Source organism: Alternaria hordeiaustralica, assembly GCF_023758085.1.
Source record: "Alternaria hordeiaustralica strain BMP 2776 chromosome Unknown scaffold_43, whole genome shotgun sequence".
Taxonomy (NCBI): Eukaryota; Fungi; Ascomycota; class Dothideomycetes; order Pleosporales; family Pleosporaceae; genus Alternaria; species Alternaria hordeiaustralica.
In genome coordinates, this window is record NW_026056815.1 from 126,697 (window position 1) to 152,532 (window position 25,836).

Genomic DNA, 25,836 nt, shown 5'->3' on the forward strand with positions numbered 1-25,836 from the left:
AGTCTTGAGGGAAATTGACATGCGAAACTGCTATCATTGACGCAACGCTGATACGCCCCTCGTATACACCCCACCCACTTTGAACACTGACGAGTTACATCTTAGTCATATCCGGGAGTCTGTTCTTTCCTCACTCAGGTGCAGAGATAGGCGCCTGCTGTCAGACGCGGCCCGGACCTCTCATTCGTTGAGAATTCAGCCTTGTTCATGCACCTTCGCTTCAGCTACAGGTGATGGTATATGATCTCTCAGCCTGAGCCCCGCAACTCTCTTTCATCCTCCCTCTTCTCAATCAATACTCCTCTGACATCCCCAAGATAACACTGGAAGACATCCAGGCTTCAACCGAGGCAACGCCAACTGAAGGCGGAATAACCCAGGCTTCTCATGCGCCTTGCTGACAGAAGTGTCATGCTCAGCCTTGCGGCATTTTTGTTCTGCGCAATAACTCAGCTGCATCTGTCTGTCTATAAGTCAGGTCCTCGCGCAGTTTATCCATACCCTAGCTGTCTTTCGCTGTTTCCCTATACACTACTATCTTCGTCATGCCTCCCACCGTGACTACTTCGACCAGCAGCGGCACACCAACAGCAATACCGATCATCACCACGCCTACCCCCTCAGACGGCTTCAATGGCGAAGACTTCATCAACAACCTCGGCAGCGATTTGGCGCCTCTTTTGACGCTATTCGGAGAACAAGTTACCAAGCAATTTCTTAGCATGTCGCTTGGCTGGGCCGATCACATACTTCTCGCTGTCGGTCCACTGGGAATAATCACCACGGTAGTCTCCGCGATTCGAGTTTCAAACATCACAGTCTTGAAGGCTATAATTGGTCGGTAAGTGACTCCGATACAAGCTGGTAGCCTCACTGACGTTGATCAAAAGTGCGCGAGAGAAACTCGCAACAGCAGAGCTGGAACTACTCTCATCGACATCATATGCAACGTCGGAACTCTGGACTGATGAAGGGGTCGTGCGTCAAGCGGGCCATGCTAAGATCCTCGAGATGATTGTGTATGAACCAAAGTCTACCAAAAAAGTCTCAAGCCAGGATCAAATCGAACTCAAAGCTCCTAGCCAGGTTCGCATCGGCGACCTCAGTGAGGCCTACCACGCAGGAGTTCTTGAATCGGCGGATGAAGGCCGTTCGAATATGTTCACAGACGTGTTTGGCAGACTGAGCTTCAAATCGAGGAAACCATCACAAGTGCTCGCTCGATCCCGAGTTTCAGAATTGCAGGCTCGGATCAGAGATGATCCCGTGAGGCTGGCCATAGAGCCACCGAACCTTGCACTCAATGTGCACAAGGCCCTTCCAACTAGCTACGAACTATGGACATTTGCCATAGTTGGTGCCGCTCTGCAACTTGTTGCTGTAGCAATACCTACCGCCATGACATATTACTGGAGAAAACCAAAGGGCATGAACCCTGTCCAAGACTACGCATGTCCAACCTTCCTTATAGGAACATGCCTACTCGTGCTGAGTATAGCACTATGCTCGTATATCATCGAAACAACGACTGTCGAGCGGAGTTTCATACCGAAAAATGATTCTGATGTGAAGAAGATCTTCTGGTTGCAACTGCGACAGAATATGGGCGACCAGCCCTTCTATGCGTACGTCATAGTGAGCCATGCTGAAGATAAGAAAATTCGCACTTCAAGATATGATCCAAGAGAGATAGCTGCTATTTCACCGCATCTAAGACATCAGAATCAGGAACGAAGAGTCATCGTTGCGGTTGCCCTTTGCTTCACTGGATTCATTTGCCAATTTGTCGGACTACGAGCACTCCACTGGTCAGCAACAGTCATACAGCTCAGCATCACGCTGTTGATGACTTGTATTCGGGCTTGGATTCGCAGAGGGATCGCAAATCATCCGATAAACTTTCATCTGGATCCGGACTTCAATTCCATAGCTCTTTCAGTCGGAGATGCTTGCAATAATTCATGGCCCACTGAGGGTGAGCATTGGCCAAGAACACATCCTGTGAGATTCCATCCATGGAATTTGCCAGGCGGCCCAGGCAGTACGCCCAGCACCGGTCCGATAGCCATCAACGATCCCATGATCGACCTGCGAGTAAGGCTGCAATCGTTGTCGACTGAATTCGATGGTGATCTCGATCCCCTCTCGAAGAATCTCTCTCGCGCCATAAGAGAGGTGTTCCGTAATGTCGACCCGCAATTTCGACACTCAGCAATAATGTGGGAGCACGTAGTTGAGACTAGGGGTCCCAACGACAATGAATCACACTGTCGCCGCTTGAAGCTCGAAACATATGGTGTTTGGCTTCCTGAGAATGTGGTGCATACTTTACTAGCATTGTGGAGGTATAGTGCAATGGCTGAGACAACCGAGATATGCGTTGCAAAGGTATTTTCTGAAAAGGACTGGAAAGAGAAGGTGGAGTTCCTCGAATCCTACATGCGAGTAAAAATATCGGAACTATTCCTCTCGGTCGATGGGGGGGGTAGCACCGCAATCAGAGGGCATTGCTCATCGTCGGTATCCAGTTGGGGACTCTCGGGAACATCATAGATACAAATATACTGGGCTGAGTCTCGAAAACATGCAAGACCCCGGTACGTCTCATGGGGCCGGTCAGAATCGTCCATGTGGTTACCTTGCCATCCCGGTAGGCAAGCCGGAAGCCCATTTCGCTTTTGAGTTGCTTTCTGGCTTCATGGATGCGCTCTGGCAGACGGCGAAGCTGAAATACAATGCAGAAGCCGAGAACTGGTCTGTGGAGTCCGACGGGCATGATAAAGAGGTTGATGTAGATGGGATCGTTGACATTCTTATGGGTACTGGGCTGGTGCATAACGAGAAAGATGCCCAGGTTTTGGTCTATTCCTCGCTTGCCCGATGCACAGTATGGAAAGACCCACCAGAAAGAGATGGGTCTACTTCCACGGCCCATCAGCATTCCGATCCGCCCCTATCTGCGGGCTTCACTACTCATAACGAGAGCCCACGAAGGAGTCAATCGAGACCCACCACCGCTGGAACAGCGCAAGCGGATGAGAATTTGCAAGACGACGCTGCAACCCCCAGCAATCCCGAACACCGACCCGTTTCCGCACCAGTCATACCAATATGCAGCGTGTCTGAAGGATTGGAAGCAGAAGATAGCTTGAAAGCGGGCGCTATAGCCTCTGGAGCTTCCGCATACAAGCCCACTCCTACAGCAAGCACGTCATCACCTCATGCCTCAAAAGCTATACAATCACCGGATGACAAGGGCAAACAGGCGGCAAGTTCGCACGTCTCTGTGGATCAGTAAAAGCAAAAGTCCTTGAAAATCAGCCGGAGAAAGCGTCCATCCTCATGATGTACCTATGTGTGCGGCTTCGAGCAATACGCGATCTCCCCAGATCTCGCTTCACTAGCGGCGGGAGTGCCTTGCGCTAGAATCCACCAAGCTGGCTGGATGCAAACGTCATGACTTTGAGCGCCGCGAGATCGTCGCGTGGACGTCACAGCTGTCATAGCTCCAGATTTCTTTTCGTAGAGCTTAGGTAAATCGCTCAATCTAGCCCTGGTATTTTCAATCTTCCGTCTCGGACATCTACAAATTCAATCCGCTCATCACCCTCACACGCAAACCTCAATTCATACACAATGGCTAGCAGGACTTTCACACCAATGCTCCGCAATGCGGTTCGCGTCTCGCAGCGGAATGGCATGGCGGCATCTTGCCGTCGCTTCTTGAATACAGAGACGGCACCGAGTCTTTACTCGGCAAAGGCGCACGTAGTTGGCGCACGCACAGGGTACGATGAACTATTCCATTGAACACACGAGGAAACAAACTGACACATCTCCAGACATGTAGACGGCGAGAACCTAAAGGTCGACCTAACAATGGCCAAAGCCCTCGGCGGCCCCGGCGATGCCGGAAAGACCAACCCAGAAGAACTGTTCGCAGCCGGCTACGGCGCATGCTGTACGTTCCTTTTCATACACCTCTACCCATCCCCATTCACTGCAAACACCCCAACTAACCCCACTAGTCCAATCCGCCATGAACGCCGTCGCCCCCTCCCTCGGCGTCAAAATGCCCTCCACCCCCGAAGACTCGATCGTCGAATCCACCGTCGAACTCGTCGGAAGCATGAAAGACCTAGACATGGGACTGCGCGTCCAGCTGCTCGTCAAGGTACGTGGGCTGGCGAAGGAGGATCTGGAGAAGGTTGTGTACAAGGCGAGGCAGGTGTGCCCGTATAGTCGGGCGACGAAGGATAATGTTTATACGACTGTTAGGTGTGAGACTATGTGAGGCGTGTCGTGAAGAGGACGGCATGGAAGAGAATGTAGATGATGTAAAGAATTAACGAATGAGTTATGATTTCAAAGACGAGTTTCCTGAGAGCTTTCAACGATAGCAGCCAACACCCCCTCAGCCACATCCTCCCCATCCTCCGCTTCAGTGACCCAAGTCACGCGTCCACTACGTGGACTGCGTACTTCTAGCTCCATCTTCATTTGTTGGACTACACATATAACGTCCCCTTCCTTCACCACGTCACCCTCGTCCACCAGCACTTCTACAAGCTTCCCTGGGAAGGGGATGCTAATATGCGATGGATCAGATGGGTTCCCGCGCCTGTGATGCGACGTCGCTGCTGATGCGCTCGCAGAGGTTGAAGAGAGGATTATGGTATAAGGCGTTGTTTGGGGCGTGGTAGATGAAGCTGTTGAGGGCGTGGTGAAGAGAAGTTCTGCGCTGAGAGACGTGGGGAAGTCGTTTCGAAGAACACGGGTGAGTTCAAGGTGGTGTGGCGGTGGTTTCTCATTGGCCTTCATGGTGGGGGTGGAGATCGAAATGGACCAAGCGTCACCTTTTCGGAAGAGGGTGTTGGCTGTTGAGACTGAAGCTGTCGAGGAGGATGGCGCAATGTGTGTGAGGGTATTTGGGCTGGCTGAAGCGAGGTTTTGGCTTGATTGGAGGAGCTCAGTTTGTTTGCTTTCTAGCCATTGGGTGTCGCATTGTCCGTGCAGGAAGTCTGGGTGTGCGACGATGGCTTTCAACATGTCGATGTTTGTCTTTACTCCGGCGATTTGTGTATCATCCAACGCTCGCCGGGCTTTGCGAACGGCATCTTTCCATGATGACGCTGTTACAATGACCTTTGCGATCAGACTGTCGAAATCTGCGGATACCACGGCGGGTCGGCCGCTGATGAGATGCGTGTCAACCCGAATGCCGTTGCCGGACGGGAACTGAGAAGATGTAATCTTGCCAATTGACAGTGACCAATCACTCTGAACATTCTCCGCAGTAACGCGAAGTTGGATCGAATGCGCTGGAGGAGGAACTTCCGGGTTCCTCTCGGCCACTGGTAGGCCGCAATCATCCAGAGAAGCACCCTGAGATAGTAAGAGCTGTGCTTTGACGATGTCGGTCATAGAGATTGACTCTGTGATCGTGTGCTCAACCTGTAAGCGAGGGTTGACCTCCAAGAAATAATACTCTTTTGTTGATGGGTTCATGAGGAACTCAAAGGTGCCGAGAGAGAAATATTGTATCTATGCATATATTAGCAAGACAGAAACGTGATTAGCATTCATACCTACATGTTTCGCCATTTTCAGAGCGTTTTCAATGACTTGTGCAATCAGTTTGCGGTCAGACACAACGCTTGGTGCCAGCTCAACGATCTTCTGGTATCTTCTCTGGATGCTGCATTCGCGTTCCCATAGATGCGTCACGTTTCCAGTACCGTCCCCAATGATCTGTACTTCGATATGCCGGAAGCCATCGACTGCAGCCTTTTCTGCAAAGACTTGCTTGGACGGGCTTTCCTCGACTGCTCTTTTTACTAAAGAGGCAAGCTGGTCTTCGCTGCGAATGAGACGAATCCCACGGCCACCGCCTCCATCTACTGCTTTGACCATGATTGGAAAGCCGACTTCAGAGGCGAAGCGCTGAACATCTTCGACTTTGTTAGTCGGTTGCTGGAGTGCTAGAGATACTGGGACGTCGCCTGTTTTACATGTAAGTAATCTTGCAACTCTAACGCGCCTGTTCTCTTACATTGTTCAGCAAGCTGTCTCGCCTTGAGTTTGTCTCCAGTATTACTCAAGATACCCCACCCAGGGCCGACAACTGCTGCGCCGGTTTCTTCCCAGATTCTCTTCGAGAATTCTTCTGACTCTGACAGAAAGCCGTATCCTGGATGTACAGCATCGATTTGGTGCTTTTTGACGATGCCGATAAGATCATCAATACTCATGAAAGATGAAGCTGATGATAGTCTGATCGCATGGCTTGCTCGGACGGCATGCGAGTCGTCGCCTGATACGTAGATTGCGAACGTCTCAATGTCGAGTTCTCGCGCTGAAGAGATAATTCGTGTTGCTATCTCCCCCCTACAGACAGTTAATCACGCTCACCAGGACACTATTTGGCCACTGACCTATTCGCGATAAGAAGTCGCTTGATGGGTCTTTGTGGAGGTCGCGTCATATTGGAGTCCAGCCAGCAGTATGGATCGGTCAAGCAGTACATTCGTGGGTATACCTAGGTACCTATGCCACTATACCATCAGTGTAATGACTCGAGTGGACGAGTCGTTGGTTAGGTAAGGCGAGATCACGCTGTCCGTCGTCAAGGAGGCTTTTTGAGAGCTGGAATGCGATTCGGATTATATGTCAAAGCTGGACGCTCGTTGAACATTCGATTCATCCACAATGACATGGTCGCGGTTTGGTGGAGTGCGATGGAGGAGGGCAAGCGCGGGGAGCTTGAAGATGCCTCGGTTCCCCAGCTCTACCCCAACATTCCACCACGACCATCCCATCTTGGTCCGCATCATCGAGATGTGACGATTTCGTTGTTGCTCCATCACTGGAGCTCGAAAACAACCTTATTTACCCTTTTGTTAACGATCATGGCTGGCGAAGACCCAAAGCCCGTGCCCAAAGACGCGTCGACGTCATCCGAAACCGCCAAAGACCGACTCGCGCAGGTCAGCTCCCACATCGCGCCCAACACGCCAAAGCGACGACGACGGAAAGGAGCAGACTCAGATCTTCCCGCTGATTACTCAGACATCCTCGGGCAGATCGCGACTCTTCGCAAGAGTGCCGCGACGCCCGATAAGAACAATAGGGGCTATGTGAGGCAGAAGCAGGCAGGAAAGCTATGGGTGCGCGAAAGAGTCGAGCAGCTGCTTGACCCTGGAAGCTTCCAGGAGGTGGGCAGCGTGAGTGGGACAGTCAAGTGGAAGCAGTTAGGGCCGGTAAAAGAGGAACCGGAAGACTACGTGCCTTCGAACAACGTACAAGGTATGTTCTATGGACAGCGTTGGGAAGATGTACTGACGGCGGGTAGGCTTCGGACGATTACGAGGTCGAAAGATTGTGTTCACGGCCGATGACTTCTCCATACGCGCTGGACACGCTGATGGCGCGCTTATGGAGAAGACCGTGAGCTCAATTCTATTCATCCATCCATGCTGGTACTGACGATTGCAGATATACATGGAGAAGCTTGCGATCGCATTGAAGCTTCCTATCGTCAAACTTGTCGACGGGTCTTCAGGCGGCGGCTCCGTCACGACCATCCGCTCCACAGGCTTCTCCTACGTCCCTCCGCTACCCTCGTTCGCACAAGTCGTACAACAGCTCAATAAGGGTATTCCGAATCTGGGTGCTGTGGCGGGGCCGGCCATTGGCTTGGGAGCAGCTCGCGTAGTCGCTTGCCATTTCTCAGTCATGGCTGCAGATATCGGCTCCTTGTTCAATGCTGGCCCCAGTGTGGTGAAGAACGCGACATTTGAGGAGGGACTCTCTTTTACAGATCTTGGTGGACCAGCAATGCATTGCACCAATGGCACAATCGATAACCTGGCGCCGGACGAGGCGGGCTGTTTTGAACAGATACGCACGGTTTTGAGCTACCTGCCCGACTGCGGTACGAAGCTGCCTCCAGCAATCGACTGCTCTGACCCAATCGACCGAATGTCAGAAAACCTCCGATCGATCATACCGCGTTCCAAGAACCGCATGTACAACCCGCGGGCCATCATCACCGAAGTTGTCGACCAAGGCTCGTTCTTCGAGATCGGAGCGCTCTGGGGAACTACAGCAATAGTAGGGCTCGCGCGGTTTGCGGGCAAACCAGTCGGGATTGTGTCTCTGAACTGCGAGCAGAACGCTGGTGCATTGGATGCATTGGGTTCGCAAAAGATCACACGCATGCTAAAGTTCCTCGATGTATTCAATCTCCCGCTCGTCCAATTCGTCGATGTCCCAGGCTACGCGATAGGAACCGTTGCAGAGCGCACTGCAACGATGCGGCACGGCGTCACTCTCGCTGCGACCTATTACAGCACAACCATGCCCATCTTTAACGTCATCGTGCGACGCGTCTACGGCGTAGCAGGAGGCATCATGCTGGACTGCCGCGACCCACGCATGCGCGTCGCTTGGCCGTCCGGCGTGTGGGGCTCCTTACCACTCGAGGGTGGCATTGAGGTTGGACATTCGTTTGAACTCAAGGAGATTGAGAGGAAAGAGGGCAAAGAAGCGCGCGACAGGCGTTATACAGAGTTGGAGAACGAGTACAAACGACTGATGAATCCAGTTCGTACTGCGAATGCGTTCGGCATCGAGGAGATTATCGATCCGGCATATACACGGCGAGTCTGTTGTGAGTGGACAGATCACATGTATGAAAGCTTACTGCCAGAGCGCATTTTGGAGAGGATCGCGGGAAAGTTGCAGCCTTCTTTCGCGTAGTCGCTCTGTTTTCGAATACAGTCATTTATTCACCGGTCACCTACACTGCGTCAGTGCAACAGCTGGTCAGAGGCAGCGCTGAGTCTACGATACGTTCGCAACATCTGGAGTAGTCCGTCAGACACCATCGCTTACTTACACCGCATCGCTTACCATAAGACATACCGCGCACGGCCCACTGTTGTCCATCTTCCGCAATCGGCTCATCATATCCTGCTTGTATATCCAATGCCATGGAGCCGAAGGTTCGTCCTCCGGATGCGGTGCCGTGCTGACCATTCTGGAACAGGCTGGCCGTCAAATTGGTATCGCCAATCAAGTTCTTACTGGGTACTTTACCCCTCTTGGCATGTCCTCGGGTTGAGGAAACTCACATCGAGTATGAGATGTCATCGTGTATCATGCGCACGTCGTTTGGCTCCGACTTACAGATTTCTTTGTCGCATAGCGCCGAACACACATTACGCAGATACGTGTGTGTTTCATGCCCACAGTCATACGAACAGCGACACAAAAGTGAATCTGCGTGGCGTACTACTCTATCCGCGTACCACAACTTTAAGGACGATTCTTGATTCGTTACTGGACCTCGTATATGACCACCAACATCGCCCGGGTGCGGGGCAAAGGTCAATGCACCCCTACCCCAGCACAACTCTACCACAGCCCTTCCAGTTTCGCTGTCTCACCTGCATCCAGTTTGATGATACGAGCCATGATGCGCCGCACAAATCTGGGGTATATAGAACTAACGGGCATGTCCGCACGCCCCGGACGCCCATCACTGCTAGCCGCCACTGCTTCGTTTATCTGTCTAGTGACATTCCCTCTACTTCTGCTAGAGCTGCAGTTTGAAGTGTGATACCAAAGATGGCGCCTGTTGGCGCTGCGGCGGCTGCGAGGCAGGCGGAACCGATATTGACGCGCATCGTTGAACAGGACCAGATACCTTGGTACAGAAAGCGAAATTTGAGGAGGCTGTATGCACTCTTGCTGCCGACGTGTATTGGGATTGAGATGACTTCTGGATTCGATTCGCAGATGATCAACGCAGTGCAAATCGCGCCAACATGGCGGCTCTGTAAGTCGAGGTTTCGGCCACAACATGCCGTTGCTGACAATGTAGACTTCAATAATCCACAAGGAGCGCTTCTCGGTATCATGTCTTCAGCATACAACCTTGGCGCGATCTGCGCTCTTCCACTGGTACCGTACGTGAACGATAGATTTGGCCGACGATGGGCAATCTTCTTAGGCTCTTGGATTATGGTCGTAGGATCTGTAGTACAAGCCTTCTCCATCAGCGGTAGGACTGAACGTTCAATCATTAGATGAAATTTATATTAACACATCGTAGCTGGCATGTACGTCGGCGCGCGCTTCATCCTCGGTTTCGGTATACCCTTCTGCATCATCGCAGGTTCGTCACTAATGGGCGAGCTTGCATATCCAAAGGAACGACCCATTATGACATCTCTCTTCAACGCACTTTGGTTCGTAGGCTCGCTCATAGCAGCAGGAGTCTCGTACGGCACCCAAAGCCTAAAAGACGACTGGGCCTGGCGCATACCTTCGCTACTCCAAGCCGGCCCATCACTACTCCAAATCGTCTTCATCTTGTACCCACCCCGTCCTCACCGCTTCCAGCATCCCCTAAAGCTAACTTTATCAGCATGATCCCCGAATCCCCACGCTTCCTCATCTCCAAAGACCGCCGCGAAGAAGCCTACGCAACACTAATTACCTACCACGCCGAAGGCGCCACAACCTCCTCCTTCGCCGCCGCAGAAATGGCCCAAATCGAACACACCATCCGAATCGAACTTGAACATTCAAAACGCTCCTGGCGCGAAATGATCGCCGTCCCCGGTCTACGCAAGCGCGTCATCATAGGCTCTTTCCTCGGCCTCTTCACCCAATGGTCTGGAAACACATTACTAAGCTACTACCTAAACCAGCTGCTCAACATGATTGGGTACGACGACCCTGGCTTCGTCGGGAAAGTGAATGTTGGGCTCAATAGCTGGAATCTGGTGAATGCGGTGTGTATCTCGCTATTAGTGAGGCGGTTTCCACGCAGGAAAATGTATCTCATCTGCGCGAGTAGTCTGTTGTGTTGCTATGTCGCGTGGACGGTGGCGATGCAGCGGTATACGGCTACGAAGAGGATTGAGCCGGCGAGGCTGACGATTGCGATTATCTTTTTGTATCAGATGTGTTATAATATTGGGTATAATGCGTTGACATACAGTAAGTCGGTGCGAGCGTGTTTGACGGGAAAGGAATGCTAATGGAGTCGCAGCTTTTTTGGTCGAGTTATTTCCATTTGCGCAGCGGACGAAGGGGATTACCATCTTCCAGTTCTTCAGCCGGACGGCGGTGTTCACGACCACGATACTTAATCCCATTGGGCTGAAGCATGTTCAGGGGAAGTGGCTGATTATGTATTGCGCTTGGCTGGGGTTTGAGATTGTCTTCATTGTAAGTCATCTTTACTTTTGCAGAGTTTTGCCCTGTTCATATCCATGGAATGGGATGCATCGGCTGATACATCCGCACAGTACTTCATGTTTCCCGAGACCTACGGTCGCACCTTGGAAGAACTCGCGTTCCTGTTCGAAGACCACGCACTCGCTGATGAAGCGACGACGCATGTAGAGAAGCAGATGGAGTGGGCTGAGAGACGGTGGAGTCGGCTTGATGAACGCATGAGTTGGGAGATGGATGTTGTGGTACCGAGCAAGGCGCGTCATGGTCAAGGAGAAGGAGGCAATGATGTAGGGACGCTGGACACAAGAGAAACGATTCAACGACATCAGTATCGGAGACGCAATAGCAGCTGGGAGGATCTTAGGCAGCGGGAGTAGCTATAGTGGTACGTCTTTTTCGTACTTCAACGTTATGCACACTTCGTTTGGCGCCACACCCCCTGACTTCCTCGCGATGCCTTGTGTTAGTATAGCAAGTGAACCTGGATCGAACGAGTCAAACAAAACCCGGATCGTCTCAACTACTTTTACACCCTGCTTGGACCAGTCGTTCGTAGCATTATTTGGGCCTCCTTGATCGATACCGCTGGAATGCGAAGGTTGGATCGGAAAGTTATCGAAGGTACCGATACCCCGATCAAAGAACGCAAAGGCATTGTCAATCCATGAAGAATCGAGTATTACCGTGGTAGTGCAGGGTTAACGTTCCCATCCACGCACGTAAAATTCTTCCACTGAACATGATTCGGCGGGGTCGGCCAACAAACCTACCCCTCATCAGCCAGCCCCACAACACACTCAAACACCCACACATCAAATTTCTGAACCAACGTTTCTCATCAACAACGCCAGCGCGTAAGGCTAGGTACAGTCGTTATATACCATGTAATTTCCAAATTGCCATCGGTTTTGTAGTGTACGTCTTCACAGATTCCCACTTCCAGCTTGCCCCCGCTAATCACCATATAGGTAGCGGTTATCACTCCGGATTCTGATCTCAAAATCAGTGTCTTCCGGCAACCCCGGTTCGATTCCGGGCAAGACCTTCTTTTTGCCAATCTATGCGTCATCTATAGGGTTAGGTGATGCGCGGGAAGAACCTGAATGCTTTTGAGGGTGTTGGTGATTTTTTTGCGGACGGGAGGGACGGCGGCGTTGTGGATGCAGCGCTGTTGCTGGATGATGGACTAGTAGTGCTTGCGAAGAACTCCAATGAAAGGAAGAGAAGGGTTGACAAGTGTTGTACTACGCTGGAAAGTGTCTGGGAGTAGTTGTGGTTGATGCATGTTTTCGCTGTGGCTGCTTCTCTTTTTACAAAACCACAATGTCGTAGGTCGTGCCTGATAAGAAACAACACAGATCGAGGCCGATAGCCTGCGCGAAATAAGACTACACAGCGGCCCATCTGAAGGTGCCGACTCTTCTCTATCGAGAGAATAAAGGAGATCTGCTCGCACCCGGCTAGGCTTGGCTTTGCACAGCTTACTTCTACACTCAGCAGTCAAGTTCACGTGTCAGTCATCACAACTTATGCTTCACTACAGAATCTTCAGTCTGGTAGATATGCGAAGGTCTTTGGCCCTGCACTGCTAAGATGAATTCGATTGAAATCCAATGTAACCACCCTACGGCGCCTTAACGCCCTTCCCACTTCCCACTACTCCCACAGATATCCATCCACCTCTCCGTCGCCTCCTGTATAACATCCATCTGCATATCAATCAACTTGGCCAGCGGTGTCGATGGCGCGTTCTTTCTCAGAACCTCGTTGCCGGGCTCCAGCAACAGTTTGTTCACATTCAGCTTAACAGCACCAGATCGTATGCACCGTTGCATGACTTCAGGCGGGAAATCATTGGTACCGTGTAATGCGACCAAGACGCGCTTGTTAATTTGCTTGTCGATCGCTTCGAGGCGGTCGTAGTGTAGTTGTCCTTCTTTCGGACCAGCTGGGCCATAGTCGCCGTGGACGTTGCCGATTGAGGGGGCGAGGATATCGACGCCCGCGGCGATGAAGTTGTCGACGTCTTCGGGAGATGTGAAGAGTGCTGGTAAAGTCAGTATTTACTCTTCGTCTCCGCATTCCAAGAGGTTTGGCATAACATACCTTCAAGATCCCCCGTATCAGCAATACCATCCTCTCCACCGTTTATCCGTCCGCTCTCCGCTTCTACTGCGATACCCTTGTCTTGGCATTCTTTGGTCAATATCCTCGTCTTCTCTAGGTTTTCGGCTTCGTCGTAATGCGACATGTCCACCATGACTGAATCGACAGGGAGTGTCGCGATGATTTCCCGAATGTGCTCGACATCCTGCGCGTGGTCGATGTGTAGGGAGAGAGGTACTGTGGCGGTCTTCACGGCGTGCGCTGCGGCATGCGCGAGGAGGGGTAATTGCTTGAGGGTTGATGGGAAGAGTTGGATGATTAGGGGCGATTTTCTTGACTCGGCTGCGCGAACGAGAGCTGTGAGTTGCTCGACGTTATAGCTGGTCTACGGTTAGCATCGCGGGTGGTATGTGTGGAAGGTTTCGTACGCGATTGCGGCCATGACACCGTAGTTGCCTGCAGCAGCGGCATTGAGTATGGCAAGCGTACGATTATCTTTGCTGACTGGCATGATGGCTATAGAACGATGTATATCGATGATGTCTTTGATGTTCTATCGTATTATTATGTAGTGTTGGGAGAATTCGAGCGCATTCAATTCACCATGTCGGAACCGTCTCGGAACTGAAGCTATTATCATGTCCCCGCGGCTTATTGATTCGGGAAAGCCGCGGAGTTTGAGGACTGTCATTGGTGCTCGTCGCGAGCAGCTGTGGATGGCCTTGACGGAGTTGCGAGCGACGCGGCGGGCACGATGGAACCGCCCGACGGGCCTTAGCCGATGTGCCTCGTAACGAGGCCCAACCATCCCAGAGAGGCGATCGGCCCTCCAACATGTACCCCGCTTCTACTCCATCTCTGCAGGGAATTGCACGACGGCGAACATACATCTCCGTGTGGGGTCTGTGGGGAAGGCGAGCTTGAATAAGAGTCTGCTCCGCTACAACCTCCGACTTCTGCCTCGCAACGTGACACTTTGACCTTGTCATGCTTTCCTGATCTTGACCCGGATGCGAGTCATGCGACCAACTCATCGGAACCACACCTGCATCGTAGTGGAGTCAAGGCAAGTGCGGCTGAACATGCGGCTGAGAGTCTGTCTTCTTGCGGTCCGACAGATGCCGCATTGCCGCGATGACGAAATTGATATGCACTCATGGAGGAAGATCGGACTTGAGCTGCATTCGGCACGATGTGGAAGGTTATGATTCCGCTCGCCAATAGCTGGTGAGATCAGTGAGTAATGTCTTGGGTGGAAACTTGGTTATGTCGAGTGTTTGCTCGAGAAGATGCAAGATAGCGGTTTGTTTGACAGGGTTCTGAACGCATAGACCCGCTAGAAAATGTAAGCATTGTGTTGAACGACGTGCGTTTGATAAAGCTTACCAGCATAGATAGACTTGAAGTTGACCATGGCGCTCGCGATATCTCTACCTTGATGCGTTATGGCGATGCCGCATATCATGTCTACACTTTCGTCCAGAGTGCGCTGTCGAATTCTGAACTCGTCCACACCTCCCATCGATGGCTGATTGATGAGAACGATGATTCGCGCAAAGTGAAAGGTTTGCATGGCAGCGGCGTACGAAGGAGGATGGATCCAGATGGGCGTGAACAGAGCGCCAGGTCCAGGTGGAGGTCCACGATGGATAGGCTGAAACGACATTGGGAGGACGGCATGCCAGTCTTCCAGTGCTTGCAAAAGCTTTCCAGCCTGCTCGATGCGCGTGTTCAAATCGTACTTCTTTTCGTTTGCCGCAAAGTCTACACATCTTCCACATATGTACACAATTCGTAACGCAAGTTCATCCGGGGTGAGGTCCATCAAACGCTTGGTAGGTCGCCAGATAGTGAGGACCCGTCGTCCTTCGCGGAATGCAACCCAAGTATCTTGACGTATCCATTGCCACCAGGCAGCTCTCCGAAGCGGATCTGGGGACTCCCCGTTGTTATTCTGACTCCGCTGTATCCAGAATATACCACGAAGATGTCTCTCCCAGGCTCCATTACTGTACTGGCCTTCGGAGTCCCACATCTCATATGTACTGATGAGAATGGAGGTTGATATGATCTCCCTGGACTTATTGTAGGACGGGTAAAAGAGATTCTTCGATAGATAATGCAGAGTCTCATAGTAATACTGCGTCGCAACTTGGATCAACGGGCTATGAAGTTGTCTGGTCCTGCCATCTTCAGCGCCTGGTTCCGGATCATGTATGTTAAGCCGACGAAGCTGGGGCTCGTTCAGAAGTGCCATGTGCCGCGCCGACACGGCGAGCAAAGATTTCAAGAGGCCAACATTGTGGACCGCTAGAGAAGGAACAGTGTATGTGAACTGCTTGGAAGGGTCGTTCAAGTCCAAAATGGGACCAATGACATTGACGTAGTGTTGGAAGAGCACAAGCTCGTCGTCCGACATGGGTATGACATCGATACAGTTCCACGGCTCGTGTCCCGATGGATCGGCATCTTCCGTTTGTTCATATGAAAGCGGATGTCGATCAGAGCTTGCTGCGTCGGTTGCTGGACTTTGCTGTCTGGACAAGTTGTTCCTGTCGAGGTCCACATTGAGATTGTACTTATCGATATTGTTGATGGCATCTTCAGCAAGCAGGTCGTAATAAGCTAGAGGTGCAGAGTTGGGAGAAGGTAATGAGTTGATGACAGTCGATGGCGATTCAAACAGGAGCTCGGGGGAAGCGTTCCAAAGCTGAGGATCAATTTCAGGTGGGATCGCTCGTCTGGCAGGCGCCGGTGATGTAGTGGCAATAGAAGAGGCATCCTGAGCCGGCGACGTGTCAGACTGTACAGAGCCAGATGCATTGCTTGCACCACCTCCAGGGGGGTCATTAGGTGATGGCCATAAGCAATCTCTGTCGGATTTGCTGCATGTTGCGCATCGCGGTCTTAGCTCGTCACATTTCACCCTCCTTCGTCTACAGGTTAGGCTGTCTGTGTTAGCTAGTGATCAACTGGATACTTTGCACGCTGTCGCTGATCGGGCTAGCGAGCTTCACCATGGGGTGATACAAGACAACACGTGCTGAGGGAACAGCTTACCATCCAGTTGTCGTACGTAAGCCCTGCAAGAGAAGCGTCGAGTCAGTATAGCTCTCACATGCAGTGGAGAAAGGCAAACTTACTCGCGCTCGTGAGGGACGGGGTTTGCGCGGCTTGGGATTGCCTGTTGACGATGCTTGCATCACGAATGATGTTGCGCATGCTGGTGGAACTTCGCTTGGCCCTCGAGGATCCGCTTCGGCGGTTAGGCCTGCCGTGGGGAACGAGTCTCTGACCAACGGGACAGGCTGCTGACTAGTCCAGGATGACACAGCGCATGCGGAGCCCAGTTGTTGATATCTCGCGAACCTAGGAAAGGCGATCAGACGGTGGTTGGGAAACTGTGGCAATTTCGCAAAAGGCCCGCGTCGGATACAGTTCTAGGACCCCGCGCCAGTCCAAAGCACTGTCCACCACCGGCAGAAGTTGGGAGGCCTGATGGCCATGATACAGTCCTGAAGTCTGTTTGTGAGAATTGAAGAAGTTGCGTTCATGCAGAAAGGAGGTATTTTGATGATAGCGACGGGTTGTGTACAATGCCAGGACGTGCTTAGTCAGTCGTGGTTGTGCGCGTTCCGGGTTCTTTCCGTTTGAGGCGGATCGCTACATCCTTCACAGTCAGCACCACCACATCATCAGCATCAACCCCAGCAACTGCACCAACATCGATACACATCACTTCGCATTTCTAGTGGGGACGAGAATTGGACGAAGACGCGTTGAATTGACTCTAGATATATCCCAGCCAGCCGGCAGTTTAGAACTCCACCCAATGCATGTAGCGCGACGAAGAAGCAACCAAAACCTCTACCAGGCGCCGACAATTCCCGCAACAGGAATATCAATACCCGTAGTGTAACTGGCACTGTCTGAGAGCAGGTACACATACGCGCCGCCAAGTTCGCGGGGGTCGGCCAACCTAGGCATGCCGCCATAGTACTGCATCTTCAAGTTCCAGTCGGGCGCCCGCTCAACGTAGTAAGTCATCTGCGTGCGCACGAAACCCGGGGATATCGAGTTGACGCGGATGCCGTGCTTCGCCCATTCCATCGCGAGTGTGTGTGCCATATTGCGGACTGCGCCCTTGGTTCCTCCATATGGCGCTGATGGCGCTGCCCTGTTTGGCCGGTAGGACGTCATGGATGCTGTGAAGACGATGGACCCCTTGATACCGAGCTCGATGAACTTCTTCGCGGCTGCCGTTGCGCAGAAGTATGCGCCAAAGACGTTGAGGTTGAAAAGCTGCTCGAGCTGCGGGCGGTCGAAGTTGAGTGCGGGCTGGTGCTTGGTCATTCCGGCGTTGGCGATCATACCGTCAATGCGGCCCGATTGTGCCACGATTTCGTCAATGGCTTTGATGACGCTCTCCTCAGAGGTGACATCGCAGTTCAGGTAGTGTACGCGCTTGGGGTTTGCCTGTTGAAGTGCCTGGAACTCCTCGCCGGGCTCGAAGAGGTCCAAAGAGTAGATCTCAGCGGCTTCGTTCGCGAGGCATACTGTCGCGAGACCAAGTCCAATGCCTAAAACGTCAGCATCTATCCGCAATCTAGATCCGACATGCACCGACCTCTGTTTGCACCGGTAATAGCGACTACTTTGCCCTTCAATGTTATCTTCCAGTCAAAGTCTTCCTTCGGCTCAGTCGTAAGGTAGACGGGATTTGGGACACTTTGCTCGACTTGACCGCTGGCGGCCTGACCAGCAGGTGCTGTCTGGTCAGATTGCGGTGTGATGGCAGAGGGAGACATTTCCGATTGGTCTACAAGGGTATGCTGCGAAGGTTTGGAGATATTTGGGAGGGCAGGTCTCGCGAGAGAATGGAAAATCGAGTTACCACCACCACTTCGCTGGCACCCCGCATGTTTAAGTACATCGCATTTAGGTACCCCACAAAGGCATGTGGCAACCGAGTGCTGTTGATCGGTACCAGACACACCCCACGGGTGAGAGCGCCGCGAACCAGGTCCACAAGGCCAGGATGTTGTTGAGACTCGGCTCAAACCATCTTCGGAGGCGCGATGGCCTCGTGGCGAGCATACGCGCCGACGCGACAAGCACGTGAGCTTCCGACCTTTTGCCTTCGCTTAGTGGCACAAAGCTCGCCTCGAGCCACATAACCGGGCGCGCAGTGAGTTCATGCATGGAACACGTTCTGTCGTGTTCCACAACCAATCGTAACCGTCAAGTCATCGGTGCAGGCGGGTCTGTAGCGGGCCTGTAGCGGGCTTTCGGCTCCTAGTATGCGACCTGGGCACCTGGGGTAGGGAAAAGGGCCGAACACAATCTGGGGAGGTCCAAGCTGTTTTGAGCCAACATCATCAAAACCTGTGGAGGTGAGGTATCTTCCTTCTATAAAGCTACACGGGTGTCGCACCCATCTGGAGATATCCGCAACGGTTACCGCAACACTGCAAGTTGGTTCCTTCCACTGCAGCTTCGTTCTTGTCACAACGCTGTCGCACCTGTCAAACCGCAGATCAGGACACCATGTCGTCGACACGCCACTCTCAAGATCCAGTCGACATCAAAGAGATGGACAGCACTAAGCATGTCGAGGTCACCGAAGATTTCACATGGACGAAGGATGAAGAAGCGAAGTTGGTCCGCAAGATCGACTTGTTTCTGCTTCCGACAATCTGGCTGATGTACCTGCTCTCTTACATGGATCGCACGAAGTAAGTTATATTTCAAGTGACGTAGTAGTGATAGCTAACAAGATCTAGCATCGGAAATGCGAAAATCGCCGGTATGGCTGACGACCTATCGCTCAGCTCCGAGCAATACTCCATCGCATTGGTTGTATTCTTCGTTACCTACGTCGTCTTCGAGCCGCCTTCGAATATGCTTTTGGTTCGCCTCAAGCCTTCCGTCTACCTACCCGCTATAATGATTGTTTGGGGAGCCTTGACATGCTGCATGGCCGTCATTCACGATTTCAAGCACCTTGTCGCACTCCGAATCCTCGTTGGTGTTTTCGAAGCCGGTTTCGCGCCAGGTATCCTCCTAATCATCTCATCTTGGTACAAGAAGGACGAGCAGTCGAAGCGTTTCGGTGTATACATGTCTGCGGCTATTCTCAGTGGCGCATTTGGCGGTCTTCTTGCAGGTGCCATTACTGGCGGCATGGAGGGTACTGGCGGTCTTCGCGGGTAAGGAACAAGCCCTGAACATTGGAAATGCCTCATGACTAATTGTGTGATAGATGGCGATGGCTTTTCATCATCGAGGGAGCTGCGACCATAGTCTGGGCGATGTGCGCATACTTCATCCTACTGGACTTCCCCGCCAACACCAAGCGACTCACCGACCGCGAGCGTGCTATCGCTATCGCACGTCTAAAGGAGGGCGGTGTCCAAACACATACCGAGGGCGATGAGAGGATGGGCAAGGGAAAGTCCTTCCGTCTTGCTATCTGCGACTGGAGGACTATCTCTTTCATCCTTGGTTACATGGTGAGTCATTTCGTACGAATCATGAAGAATTCGACTAACAAACATCAGGTCATCGTCGGCTCCTCCACCCTTTCGTACTTCTACCCAACGCTCATGACCGGTCTCGGATACACCGACACAGTCACCGCTCAATACATGACCGTCCCCATTTACGCCGTCGCCTTCGTCTGCACGGCAGTCACAACCTACTACGCCGACGCCATCTCCAACCACCGAGGTCTCGTCATCGCAGGCTGGCTCGGTTTCTCACTCATAACCTCAATCTGCGTACTATTCGTCTACGAATTCAAGGCACGATACGCGCTGCTTGTACTCATGGCCGCTGGACTCTGGTCCTCCAATGCCGTTTCGCTATCTTTCGCTAGTGCGACTTTCGGATCCATGCAGCCGGAAGTTAGGGCTATTGCGATTGCGCTTGTCAACGCGATGGGCAACCTTGCGCAGATCTACGGCGCGTACCTCTTCCCTGCCGACGATAAGCCAAAGTACCTCATGGGCTTCGGCGTCATCTCTGGTATGCTGGGTCTTGGTATCGCAGTATACATCTCCCTTCACATCGCTTTGAGGAGGAAGGAGGGAATTACAGCATTCTTTTGAGATATCCCAGAATAGCTATTGACAGGCGGCTGGATGTCACCGGTCGTGCTTGTCAACATGTATATATTATGACAGCGTTCAAATTTCATGGCAATGATCACAAAGATGATCACAAGAACGACCGCTTTTGTGCAGGTGATGAGTGACAAAACTGACGTGGCTCTATCACGCATCAACAGCATACTGTGATCTTCTAATTCCATATTCCAGGACTGCGCCGTCACAACAGCCCTTCGATATAAAAGCAATACTAACCTCCTGGTGCCACGACGTTCTCTGCGATACAACTTCTCATACCGCGTTCTACAGCTCCCGAGGAACGTACAAGCAAAGCGCAGCAACTCAGAGCCAATTCCCCAAACCTGAATCTCTCACAGCAGGAAAAGCACACTATGGGTCTATTCAACTTCTTCAAAAGCAACACCCCACCCCCTCTCTACCATCACGGCGAGCGAGGAAGTGGAAACGAGTACCTATCGCCAATGCCCAGCGAACAAGATCCATCGATTCACGTAGGAAATGATCCTAAGACTATCAAGAAGCGCGTAAAAGAGAGGGTAGATGCCGAAATCTGGATCGAGCGGAGGAAGGCACAAATGGAAAAGAGCAAGAGGAGTGAGAAAAGGTGGCGTGAACGTATTGGTCGAGATGCAGAGTATTTCAAGCAATTTGGGCCTGACGCCGGAACCATGCCACCGGAACTTAGGGGCCAACTAGAAGGACGTGGCGGGCCTCGCGATGAATCACACGGTCCAGGACATTTTCGCCTTGGAGACCACGGGTTTGCTGGCATGGCTGATGATCCTCGTGCTTTGGGATTTATGCCAATGGGTAGGCGAGGAGGAAGGCGTAACCCAGGATGGCCGGAACTGGGGGGTATGGGCCGTGGCGACCCACCTGTTCCAGACCAAAGCTTTGGGCGGGGGGACAACGGTAGAGGAGGAGGAGGAAGAGGTCAAGAGGGTGGGCGTGGCCCGCGTTGGCCTGCTGGAGGTGGTAAGGCTTCTGCTTGGAACATGCATGATTGAGAAGAGCTTGATGGGTTTGTTATCCGTGTATCGAGCAGAGATGGGAGATGTCGGAGATATGGGCGGTAAGAGTACTAGAACTTGCTGAAATAGTATGACAGTCGCACTTTTACGCCCATTCAGTCAGTACAATTTATGACTTCTACCTGCTTCCCTGATCACTTTCATCTGGATCAAGTCAAAGACATGAGCTGTATGTTTGAGGTGCGGCTCGCTGCGTAAAGTCCATGTGGCATCACTCGATTGACTCGTGATTAATAGATGAGCCGTGTCACAGCGATCGAATGTTGATGACGTCTGTGACATTTGGTCCAGCTGACGAGCGCAGCAGTGTACGTGGCGTCACTTCACGCCTCGTCAACAGCACATAATCATTCTTCACAATCACAAGTACTAGCTGCTTCGTATAAAACGTCTTTCTCTTGTGGTTAGTGCAGCTTCCTACGATACCTTCTTCTGCATCGATCTACACCAAAACAGCTACTCAGCAACAACTCTAGCTTGACATTGACACCACAAACCAATACTCACTTCCTCCAAACATGGATCCCTTCTTCATTAGACGCCGCGGCAAAGGTGGGAAGTCTTCCGGGGGGTATCCTTTCGGAGGGTATCCTTTCGGGAAGGCACAAGGCAAAAGTCATCTTTTCCCCACGGACGAAGAGAAGGCAGAAACAACCCAGGCTTGGATGAAAGAGAGAACTAGATTACTTGCAAGGCACAATGAGCACAGGAAAGATCATGGTCTTGAGCCAATGCCAGCTGACCGGGCACAACGTTTCGTCCAGCCGCCGAGCGAGTTAGAGGCGTACATCTTCAGTCGATATCGGTCCAACAATGGGTTCAACAGCCCTCTTAACGGCCGTTTCAACAAAAGAGACCGATTCTCAGCGCAGGCGGAATACTACGAGTTGTTGACGGAAGCATATGGTGATGCCGAAGAGTGGGAGAAGGTCTACGCTGATCAGTGGGCCAAGCTGTTCAAACCGCCTCGCCTCCATGGGGTGGGCGAACGCCGCAATATGGGGGGAATGTTTGATGGTGATGATGACGATGACGACGACGATTGTTACGGAAATGTAGAACGTGGAATGCCTCAAGGAATAGGCGAGCCAGTGGACGGAGCTGGAGGTTTTGGAGGTGGGGCTGGTATGCGTGTACCTCCTGGTATGCGTGTACCCGGTGGTATGGGCCCTGACATTCCCGGTGTGGGCTTTGGTGCTGGCTTCGGCGGTGGCAAGAGGCGTGGGCGTCGATAGTAAGATCTGCCAAATTCATGCAAAACAAGGACATATTTGCTAGTAATTATCATGCATAAATATTACTTGGGGTTTCCACAATTAGTTTTCGGAATCAGCAAACCAACCCCCTCGCTCGTTCGCTACAAATGCTCTTAAGTAGTGAATGATTTTCGTATCACGATTGTATTCCACCCTGGGAACCTATTCAAAGTCCATTAGTGATAGAAGCATACCTAGGTATCACAAATTGTTTGATAGCCTCCATTGATCGTTATCTGTGCGACTTTGTTGTGACAGTTTGCCGTATTCCTCTAGCCTTTAATGACGGAATAGTTGCACATCGATTTGGGCACGACATCCATTCATGACTAACTCCGTCTCCACAAATGGCTCCAAGTATGACTCCATGTGTGACTCTATCGATGACTCGAAGAAATCACTGCTGGCCCATTGAAGCATGCACTTGGAGTGCGAGAAGCTACTTCACATGTGCTGGCTATAGAATACAACGTTCTCCCCTGCTTGCAAACTCGTCAAACATCTGAGAAAGACTTCTCAATCATCAACCATCTACTTACTGTCATACTCGCAACCGGAAGCACTGCATTCATCAAACATCATGCTTTCAGGCTTATTTTCTTCCCGGAAGAAAGCCCACCCTAAAGCCACAGCGGAAGGAAAGAAGTCAAAACCCCCCAGAAGTTCTTCTGAAAAGACGACAAGAGACCGCGGGTCGGACAAGCGCAAATCATCACGCCGCGTATCGTTCGAACGGTCAATGTTTCCTGAAGCACCTATGCCACCGCTCTCGGGTGGTACATGGACCAAGTTCGCAACAGATTCTGATCATAGTAGCTCGCGACGAAGCCACTATACGTCCACCCAGCGGGATGGCGGCGTAGCAGGAAGCAGCAAGAGCCATCACAGGCGTCACGACCGCAGCGATAAGACCCCAAGAAACGACAACAGCCGGAACTATAGCTCTCGCCATCGATCAGAGGATCCAGGCGCGAGCCATGCCTCGTTCTCTCATGGCTATAGGAAGAACGAGCAATATGAGAGGTACGATGCAGAGTTCGACGGAAGCTGCGACAGCGATGAGATTTGGCCCAAGGATCCGGCAATCAGTGTGGGCGAAGCACACTGGAGGAGAGCAAAGGAGAGGAACATGGCCGGTGCAGACATGGATAGAGATCGGTTCCGGATGTACGTCCCGACCGAGGAGAGATTGTATACCCAGGGCGAGAGACATTTCAACGTTGAACTTAGGTCTCCGAGCTATAAGAGAAATTCGGGTGAATATCGAACTTGGTAGAATGGTTGATTGTTGTATTAGAGAAGACAGGATCTTGTGATATCGATCTAAACATTTCAATGTATACTGGAGCATGGATCCCCGCCATGGCGCGAGTCGCATGCCCTCTTGAGTTCGTGCGCGAAAGTTCAAATGAGACTTGATAATACCAGTACACCTTGTCACTTTGTGGTGACAGGTGACAGCAAGACTGGAGATGAATGACGGTAGAAGACGTAGCTTAGTCAAGCTCCACGCATGCTCAAAAGGTTCTCGTAGTTGTTGATCATACAAAATACGTAGTATGATTCACGCGTCACTTTTGTCATCCGTGAGGCTTTCTTTGCTCACGAAAATATGGAAGCTGTCAAATCTCTGTATTGACGCAGTGAATCCAAGCAGTCATAGTATTCCATGACCTGGGGTATATTTCATGATGAAGATTCACATGTAGCCCAGTTAAGTATGCCACGAGAAACTCCGCCACCCCTCACGTAAACTAATTTACCACTTCCCGAACGACTCTTACCTGAAGACGGTCTATGAAATACTACACGTGGCTGGGACTGAAATGAGCTTCTCCGCGACACGTAAACATCCAAAAGAGAAGGCCTGGAGCCGGGAACACGAATACAGCAACAGTCCTAAGGGCCGCTCTCTCGAGTTCACTGAAACAGGGAGAAAAGAATCCAAAATTGGGCAGTCGAGTCAGCACCAGGGAAAGGTTTCTAGAGAGCGAGGGAAAGAGACTCAGCATGCCACGAGTCGCAGTCCAGATCGACCTGCAGCCAGCGGACCGGCACCAGGCGTCCCTGGGCGCCCATCTACAATACACTTACCTAACACGAGGTTCGCCAGCTCGACATCAAGCGATACCCAAGGGACGCCCTATGCACGACCTGCACCCGGAAATGTGGTTTATAGTCAACATGCTGTAAGCTCCGTCAGTGGCGCTCAAATTCAAGCAACAACAAGATCGAGCCTCACGACTCCTTCGCACACCCCGTACCTCGCTCATAGTACTCATATCACCCACCCAGGAAGCATAGTCAGCAATGCTGGGAGTTTTATGAGCACTAGCAGTGCTGCACAACTTGCCGTACCGCCGGAGCATCACTCATATCCTCCACACAATGTGTCATCACCGGGCCAAAATTCGAATAGCCCTCGCACCCCAAGCGTTGTCAGTGTAGCTCCGAGTACGGCCTCGGGCAGACATCCGGCTGTGCTTCCGTCAAGAGATAGCTCTCGCGCACCGAGCGCTGTTGGCGCCCCTCCCAGCAGGGTATCCGAGATATACCCGTCTTTACCCCCTTCACGAGATAGCTCTTGCGCCGCTCAGAGTAGGGTACCCGAAAGCACGACGCCTGCGTCTGAGTCAAGACTTCTAACGTATCGCGCCCCAAGCGTTGTAACCGTCACATCAAGTACGATATCAGACCAGCACCCGCTTTTTCCTGCGTCAACTGCTTCAAGCGTGACACACACTTTGCAGCCGTCCCGTTCTCCGAGTGTCGCTAGTGCCGCCCGAAATACAGCACGGGAGGACCGTCATGTACCACCCGCGCCTGTATCTAGGAGTCCTAGTATCGCACCTAGCGGCGTCAGCGTTAAACAAGAGTCGTCGGAATACCTGCAAGGGAGCCAATCCCGGGATCCTTCGCGAGCACCGTCCTTACAAGCCCCATCTTCACGAGACCCATCTTCTCGAGCTCCATCGTCGAGAACGGCTAGCGTAGTACCAAGCATTCGAAGCGAACATATTAGCAGCACTATCAGCGAAGCTCAACTCCGCGCCCATGAAGACT

General features: G+C 51.9%; 9 protein-coding genes across 9 annotated transcripts; 5 read left to right on the top strand and 4 right to left on the bottom strand.

The window, feature by feature from the left end:
* Window positions 1–545: 545 nt before the first annotated feature.
* J4E84_010600 (uncharacterized protein) lies at window positions 546–3,298 on the top strand (the record flags this gene model as incomplete). The annotated part of the gene is made up of 3 exons (XM_049393155.1): window positions 546–841; window positions 891–1,625; window positions 2,554–3,298. The coding sequence occupies 3 exons, from the start codon at window positions 546–548 to the stop codon at window positions 3,296–3,298; spliced, it is 1,776 nt and encodes a 591-aa protein (XP_049239147.1).
* Window positions 3,299–3,879: 581 nt separating this feature from the next.
* Window positions 3,880–4,294, top strand: J4E84_010601 (uncharacterized protein; the record flags this gene model as incomplete). The annotated part of the gene is made up of 2 exons (XM_049393156.1): window positions 3,880–3,961; window positions 4,029–4,294. 2 exons carry the CDS (start codon window positions 3,880–3,882, stop codon window positions 4,292–4,294), a joined length of 348 nt encoding a protein of 115 aa, XP_049239148.1.
* A 71-nt stretch (window positions 4,295–4,365) lies between these two features.
* Window positions 4,366–6,526, bottom strand: J4E84_010602 (uncharacterized protein; the record flags this gene model as incomplete). Its single annotated transcript, XM_049393157.1, has 4 exons — window positions 4,366–5,544; window positions 5,593–6,002; window positions 6,053–6,387; window positions 6,435–6,526. 4 exons carry the CDS (start codon window positions 6,524–6,526, stop codon window positions 4,366–4,368), a joined length of 2,016 nt encoding a protein of 671 aa, XP_049239149.1.
* A 382-nt stretch (window positions 6,527–6,908) lies between these two features.
* Window positions 6,909–8,760, top strand: J4E84_010603 (uncharacterized protein; the record flags this gene model as incomplete). The annotated part of the gene is made up of 3 exons (XM_049393158.1): window positions 6,909–7,305; window positions 7,352–7,446; window positions 7,495–8,760. 3 exons carry the CDS (start codon window positions 6,909–6,911, stop codon window positions 8,758–8,760), a joined length of 1,758 nt encoding a protein of 585 aa, XP_049239150.1.
* An 870-nt stretch (window positions 8,761–9,630) lies between these two features.
* On the top strand, window positions 9,631–11,627 carry J4E84_010604 (uncharacterized protein; the record flags this gene model as incomplete). The annotated part of the gene is made up of 7 exons (XM_049393159.1): window positions 9,631–9,841; window positions 9,887–10,066; window positions 10,118–10,379; window positions 10,433–10,802; window positions 10,974–11,010; window positions 11,063–11,241; window positions 11,322–11,627. The coding sequence occupies 7 exons, from the start codon at window positions 9,631–9,633 to the stop codon at window positions 11,625–11,627; spliced, it is 1,545 nt and encodes a 514-aa protein (XP_049239151.1).
* Window positions 11,628–12,884: 1,257 nt separating this feature from the next.
* J4E84_010605 (uncharacterized protein) lies at window positions 12,885–13,867 on the bottom strand (the record flags this gene model as incomplete). Its single annotated transcript, XM_049393160.1, has 3 exons — window positions 12,885–13,297; window positions 13,357–13,736; window positions 13,785–13,867. 3 exons carry the CDS (start codon window positions 13,865–13,867, stop codon window positions 12,885–12,887), a joined length of 876 nt encoding a protein of 291 aa, XP_049239152.1.
* Window positions 13,868–14,558: 691 nt separating this feature from the next.
* J4E84_010606 (uncharacterized protein) lies at window positions 14,559–16,578 on the bottom strand (the record flags this gene model as incomplete). The annotated part of the gene is made up of 4 exons (XM_049393161.1): window positions 14,559–14,692; window positions 14,743–16,138; window positions 16,417–16,439; window positions 16,500–16,578. 4 exons carry the CDS (start codon window positions 16,576–16,578, stop codon window positions 14,559–14,561), a joined length of 1,632 nt encoding a protein of 543 aa, XP_049239153.1.
* A 645-nt stretch (window positions 16,579–17,223) lies between these two features.
* Window positions 17,224–18,164, bottom strand: J4E84_010607 (uncharacterized protein; the record flags this gene model as incomplete). The annotated part of the gene is made up of 2 exons (XM_049393162.1): window positions 17,224–17,936; window positions 17,984–18,164. The coding sequence occupies 2 exons, from the start codon at window positions 18,162–18,164 to the stop codon at window positions 17,224–17,226; spliced, it is 894 nt and encodes a 297-aa protein (XP_049239154.1).
* Window positions 18,165–18,903: 739 nt separating this feature from the next.
* Window positions 18,904–20,465, top strand: J4E84_010608 (uncharacterized protein; the record flags this gene model as incomplete). Its single annotated transcript, XM_049393163.1, has 4 exons — window positions 18,904–19,091; window positions 19,140–19,565; window positions 19,619–19,868; window positions 19,917–20,465. 4 exons carry the CDS (start codon window positions 18,904–18,906, stop codon window positions 20,463–20,465), a joined length of 1,413 nt encoding a protein of 470 aa, XP_049239155.1.
* Window positions 20,466–25,836: the final 5,371 nt, after the last annotated feature.